The 6,755-nt window shown below is 45.4% G+C and overlaps 1 protein-coding gene across 3 annotated transcripts in view; it reads right to left on the minus strand.

Moving 5' to 3' along the window:
* Nucleotides 1–513: 513 nt before the first annotated feature.
* The window catches only part of LOC101858761, a 139,484-nt gene continuing 133,242 nt past the window's right edge, over nucleotides 514–6,755 (minus strand). For all 3 annotated transcript variants that reach the window (XM_005090459.2, XM_035971420.1, XM_005090461.3), the window contains one exon: nucleotides 514–4,864. In XM_005090459.2, the coding sequence (XP_005090516.1) occupies nucleotides 2,579–4,861 (2,283 nt within the window). In that variant the 5' untranslated portion in view covers nucleotides 4,862–4,864 and the 3' untranslated portion in view covers nucleotides 514–2,578. The remainder of the gene's footprint in view (nucleotides 4,865–6,755) is intronic.

Genomic DNA, 6,755 nt, shown 5'->3' on the forward strand with positions numbered 1-6,755 from the left:
GTCATATGACACATAAAGATCAATGTTTTCATGAGCTTGTGTTTTAAAGACGTCATACGAAAAAAATGAAGGGGTGATTTCACCAAGTATTTCAAAGTGCAGGTGGGTGTTGAAAAGTGAGTAGATCACTCTTAGTATGCTCTTCATCTGAATCCCCAGTCCCTAAATCCAACAGTCAAGCACTTGCATTCTCTAACGTAAAATAAGGCTACTTCCTTGACGCAGACAAACGTCAGATTAAAATGGGTGGGACAAAATTTTTATAAATACCCGGTACCAGACCTTTCGTTAACATATTCTTTTTCAATTGAGTCCCCCGAGCCCGCGCCCTCCCCCCCCCCCCCCCCAAACCGGATCACTAGCTTAATTTCCGAGAGTAAATGAACAAAAATGCTCTGAACCCGTTGAAAAACGGATAAACAACCCATCCTACCCCCACATATGCCCCCCCCTTTAACATCTCGCAAATTATACCCTTTTATACTATACGCCCCCCACCCTCCATTTTCTTCCTTTAGTTTCTGTTCCTATTGGCAACACCCTCTGAGCTCGTCTGTCGGACCAGTAACAACAGTCAGTCAACGGGAAAGTGATGATAAAGAAATTAATAAGAGATAGATAGTTGACTCTGTACTAGATCTAATTATTTTCTTTTTTCCATTAATTTCAAAACGAAGATTTGCAAAATGAACCCAACTGTTATGTAAGAGATATGCTGAGCCGCATCTGTCAGGTAGGTTCCTTGTAAATCCAAGCCCTGATGTAAGATTCCGCAGAGCTGAAAAGCACATAGAGTACAGCTAAGAAGTATGGGAACCGTACAAAGAACTACTGCAGTTCACAAAACGATCTCTCTAAAAAATGACAAAACTATGGTCCACACCAATGGTTTGGCATATCTGATGAAGTAGTGATTGGATGTATAAAAATGATAAATGTAACAAAAACAAGGAACTCCTGCCTCGTTTCCGTTCTGAAAAAGTGATGTAGTCCTTTAACGGCTTTCTAGAAACCCCCAGTGATTATGAAAATTATTCTTGTCTTGTATAATATTCCAGCTTAATACAAAATCAGAATTCAACAGTTACTTCATTGATTCTGTTCTTTTGGCCCGGACCCAGATCGTCTCTCAGACTCTCAGATCAGTATCAAACGAAAGGATTCCAGCGCAAGCGCATGCGTAATGGAGTAGCAGAAAGAGAGAGTCCCTGCACTTATTGCCTGCGCTCATTAACTTGAAGGGGGGAAATGAAACAGGAAATTAATTCTGTAGAAGAAGGAAGCTTCTCCCAGTGGCCATCTTTGTCAGGGTGAGAGTAGACAAGGCGTGGAGGGAGCTGGCATTTCTTTAAGAGAAAGTGTTGAACTTTGTGTACCAACGACATGGCGTGGCCGCTGTTGACTCCTCCCAACTGGTGTTTCCAAGATTTTTTTTCCAATTATTATAGGAAAAAGCAGGGAAATCCAAGATTCAATAAATGTCATTATTTTCTCGTACACATGAACACAAGAAGAGTATGATTTCTCGGTGTCTCGTCTTACTGACTGACGGTGATCATAATATACCAAAATAAATATACACAAAAATAAAACAAATAAATTATAATTTGTCCTGGAGATATATTTATACTCCCAAGTTCACACACAGTTTTTGTTCTATGCAGTCAACCATCTACATGTTTCCTTACTGTGATTGTTATGATACCTTACACTATGTGAAAACAGCACAAGTTTTTCCTCAACCCAAAGGACATGTGAAGCGAGGCTGTTAGCAACGATCACCTTATCTCCGATACGTCGTGATTCGTAACGGTAGTCTCTTTGGGCACGGAACGAATGAAGTGAAAAGTTTATCATTCAATAGTTGACCTTAAACTCCACACAAAACAAACAACGGCGTTCGGCAGTTTTATGTAATCTTCCTGGTCACACAAGCTACACACAATATGTCCCATAGGTATGTACACTCTTCGAGACGACCAATAGAGAGGGCTGTGATGTGTGTGTGTGGGGGGGAGGGTACAGTATTTCAGAAGAAATCAAATCTTTGACGAAATAATGAAACAAAAAGCTCCCTGGTGTATGAGGACCGTTATGGTGAGGGTGACTGAGTCATATCTCCTCTACACGTTTGACCGAACAGTCTGGTCTACAGATGTTTAGACATGCCATTATTTTATCACAGATGCTGCCTCGGAGCGGAGATCCTTGGTCTCTCCTTCACGAAGACAGATCATTGTGGGTACTTTTGGCCTTTGGCGTCGGTGACATATTTCTTCCCAAGAAGTCTTTCTTCACGGACACACCAACGGGTCTCCCATGTCGTCCTCTCCCAGTGCTCAGTTTATTTGCAGTGTTTGTGAGCACACTCTTGGTGCATAAAATGAGATTCTGACAGCATTAAAAGATAACCCCACATTTTTCCATTGCAGAATGTGGGGATCTTTATATCGGCTTAGTTACTGCAGTAACTATGGTTTTATCACAGATGCTGCCAATTCTTGGAAACCTGGAGAGTCTTTAAGTCACTCCAGGTATTGCAGTATTCAGTTCATGTCTCGTCTCTCAAGATAGCTCTTCACCTCCCAAATTTCATCTTACAAGAATGAGATCTAAGTTCGGAGCACTGAACAGTCTGATCGTAGTAAACGACTTCAGAAGCTGGGTCTCTGATTAGGAACTTGACGTGAAGATGTGACATGCAGTTGGCCACGCACTGACGTCCCAAAGGTTCCATTCTGTTGTCGACGGCGGTGAGAAAGTCGTGGCAGTAGACACTGTCTTGCTTCAGGAACTCTTTTCCTTCGCGCACATACACATCAGGGATGATTTCTGCCATGTTGTTTTTGGAGCAAGTGTTGTTGCAGATCATTTCGTCGTACACAATCTTGGCGTGCACGGACTTCTCAAAAGCGCAAATGGAGCAGACAGTCATCTTGTGTTTAACCAAGTCGTAGTGGCTAGCAGAAGACTGGACCTCTGATGTGGTCAGCAGATGGTCCAGATCCACCTTGGTGACTTCTGGGTAATCCGGGCAGTTGATGTGGATAACGTCCTGAGCTACGTTACCGCGGATCGCATGGATGGCAACTGTGCTTTGGTAAGAGCTAAGAGGTAGAGAGGACGGGCAAAAAGCATGAGCCTTGAGGTCTACCTGGTCCGGCAGACCAGGCTGGAAGCTGTCAGACAGGCGGCGGTTCAAACTCCTCATGAGGCCGTTCTCAGTCAGCGAGGGCATGTTGTCAGAAGAGGCAATGCCAGAGATGGCAACGCAAGCAGTGTGCAGCGAGTTGAGGATAGCGCTACAGCTGTCGTAGATGATGCTGTACACACGTTGTCGTTTCAGCTTCTTGGCCACTTTATCAGCCATATCCGAGCACAGATTCTGCCTCTCCTGATACACCTGATCGTTGATGATGTTGCATAGTTCCGTGAAGAGCCGAGCAGACGACGCCGTGTAGGCGTCTTTGATCATGGTCGCGTTGTCGTCATCCACTTGTCCAGGAAGGGGCAGGTAATAATTGGACACGGATCCGGACTCTTGGGCGTAGCACGGGTCTGCTTCTTTAGGCCACGGCAGCGCTGCCATGGTGATTGGCGTCTCAATTCCAGTGATCTCCCCTTGTACGAAAGCGCCGTCATACGGGTACTGGCCACCGCACTTGGTCACCATGACGGGGAAACGAGAGAAGCACTTGGTTGATCCGCGCCGTCGATCGAATAAAGGTTTACGCAGAGTTCTCAGGTCGGTCATAACCTTGGAGATTTGCCTCAACAGGTAAGACCGGACCCCGACTTCCACTAAAGCCAAATGCGAGATAGGACCCAATGTTCCCTCCGTGTACGGCTCAAACACTTTGATCTCCATGTCCAGCATGTTGGCTGACCAGTCGTAGCTGACAATCACGCCACTGGGCAGCACGACAGACGCCAGATTGCGCTGACCAAGAAAGCGCACAGACCTCACCATCCCGTCCGCTCCAGACATGCTGAGCGAGTACAGGGACTTGACTGTTCCGTCGCTCTTCTTGGGGCCGAACACCTGGATTACTGTACCGTTGGTTAGGGACGCCACAAAAAGGCGGGAATCACCAGGGTGCCAGTATGCATCGAACTTCTGAACTTTCGTATCCGAGAAACTGGGAAAGAAAGAACCGCGCGGGGGATGAGGTGTTGTGCCAAGATTCGGGAAGTTATACGGTGGCTGCTTCGTGACAAACTCTTCTTCGCTAGTCTGTGGCGTGTGGCCATCGTCCGTTTCCATTACAGTCCCTCCCACGGTTTCCTGAGGCTCCGCCTCTTTTTTGAGAACGGTGAAGTAAATCGCGATGACGACAGCACCCGCCACTAGGAGCAGAAAGAGAACCAACATGGCCGCCATCCACCAAAGTTTCCGCCTGGGTCGATACACGATACCAGAACCATTCGAGCGATTGCTATGTCTTCCTAGATGATCTTCACGCACAGGGTAAGCCACGCTGTACTTATCATGAAAGCTGTTGCCAGAATGATGGTGAGGCACTGGTGAGTGGTGGTTGCCGTTCATGCGCGGGGTGGACGGCCTGAAGGTTCCATGTCGGCCGTCGCTGCTGCTGCCGCCGCTACCGCTGTACATACCAGGCATCTGCTGGTGCTGAAGTTGTTGCTGGTGCTGCAGGTACTGGTGCTGGTGTAGGTGGGCATAGGGTACCTGGTACTGGTTCTCCTCCTCTCCACTGCCCGAAAGATGCTGCTGCGGGTGTTGGTGATGGTGGTGGTTGTTGTTGAAGTTGTTGTTGAAGAGAAGGCGCTCCTGGGCCGACATCTCGGCGTCCTCAGGGTCGTAATGCATATCGAAGTTCCGCATTTCTAAATGGGTCATAATCTGTTGATTGAAAATAATAGAGTTTGGTCAGCAATGATGATATGACAAATGGCAACGTCAGATAGATAAGGTAGGACAAGCTAGAATATGATATGACAACATGCAATGGGATGAAGTGAAGGATACGATATCAGCATCAGAAATTAGAGGGGATGTGTTATAGAGAATAATTCATGAGATACACTTTCTCAGTTTCGAATATGACCAGGAGAGAAATATAGAGGGGAAAACATTCGACGAAATTGGTTGAAACAAAATTTGGTGTGATAATATGAACAAAAACCAAGATTTTCTATCATGTTTGCTACATGAAAATGCAAACGCCTTGAAAAATTTGCAAGAGGTTGCAAACCCCGAAGCTCATATCGACAGGATGCCGTAAAAAGAAAAAATAAAGCATTATAAATTAATAACAGTACTAATAGAGAAGTAACGATCTCGAGTCCTGACTCCCTTTGTTCTTCACGTGGACACCAGAACACGCGTAGTGTTGTGCACGTAGCTTCAAAAATATTCTTTTCAAATGAAAAGGGCGGCATGTCTCATTGGAGCGATTTGTCACAAAAGTGGTGAACCTAAAATAACAACGACATGAGCGCAATCAACTATAATGACGTTCTCTCTGTACATACTTTTTTATTCTCTAAACTTCCATTCACGTTAATGCCACATAATGAATTAATTTCAGAGGGCCAAATTGCTTCTGCTTGAGTATAGCTCAGCTGACTCCTGCACATTTTTGGCAACCCGCGGATGTTTTACCAAAGCCACAGCATTACACCATAGCACAAGTAATACAGCAATGAGGGACGACAGACAAGTAAGAAACATTAATCAGAAAACACAAGCTGGGATGTTTCAGGTGCCATACCAGACTAGTCATGGCAGAGCTTGGAAAACAATTCTAGAAGGAACGAAGAGAGGAAAAAGGCATAGAAAAGGTTCGAGAAGAAAACGGGGGCTAAGACATAACTTTGAAATAGATTCTCGGAAACGGCTGCAAAAAGCTGAACTTTTTCTACGAACGTAACACACAAAACCATTGGAGACACAATGAATACAACAAAACTTTCTTATTTATAAATGTCACCCCCACACCGACTAGACCAAAAAAAAAAAGGACCAAACTATCTGATTAACCACTCCCAGGATATCTGTTTCAGAATAAAATTCTCTTCTTGCATCTACCCTGCCAAATATTGAAAACGACAGAAAACGGATGCCTAAATTGGAGTCTTGGCATCCAATGAGGCAGGTTGGCTCTGCTCCTGACAGATTGCCACACATGCGAACGCCTGGTGACGATGGCCAGGTTTTTCCCTCGAGCACCGCCCCACGAACTTCATGTGATATTGCCTCATTGTGGTTCTGTCACAATGCCCAAATAAATAATTAACTCGCCCTGACCTTTCCTAGCGCACGTGCGTTCTGTTGCGTTTAGGGCGGGTTGACAAAATACAGAGATTGACAAGCAAGAACATGGATACAGACTGGTGGCAGCGGTGGCGTCGCAAAAAAAAGAGTAAAATTGGATGCAACAAGAGAAGGGATATAATATAAGGGTTGTTGGAAGCATAATGAGGTGGAGGGCGAGGCTAGATCAGCAGGGTCTGTCGTTGTTAGTGTCATAAGACACTCGTTGGGTGATCCCGAGGCCCCAGGTTCGTCTCTCATAAGAACCTAAACTGTTTTTCAAGGCTTTCAGATACTGATTCGGTCCTATTGAAAACATGCTAATGCACAGAAGCCGCTTCAAATTAGATACGGGCGTAAAAAAGCAAGCGGCATCGAGATTTCTGAACAAACCAGACAGACAGACAGACAGACAGACAGACGGACAGACAGACAGACAGACAGACAGACAGACAGACAGACAGACAGACAGACAGAC

The sequence above is a fragment of the Aplysia californica genome, unplaced genomic scaffold, assembly GCF_000002075.1.
Source record: "Aplysia californica isolate F4 #8 unplaced genomic scaffold, AplCal3.0 scaffold00017, whole genome shotgun sequence".
Taxonomy (NCBI): domain Eukaryota; kingdom Metazoa; phylum Mollusca; class Gastropoda; order Aplysiida; family Aplysiidae; genus Aplysia; species Aplysia californica.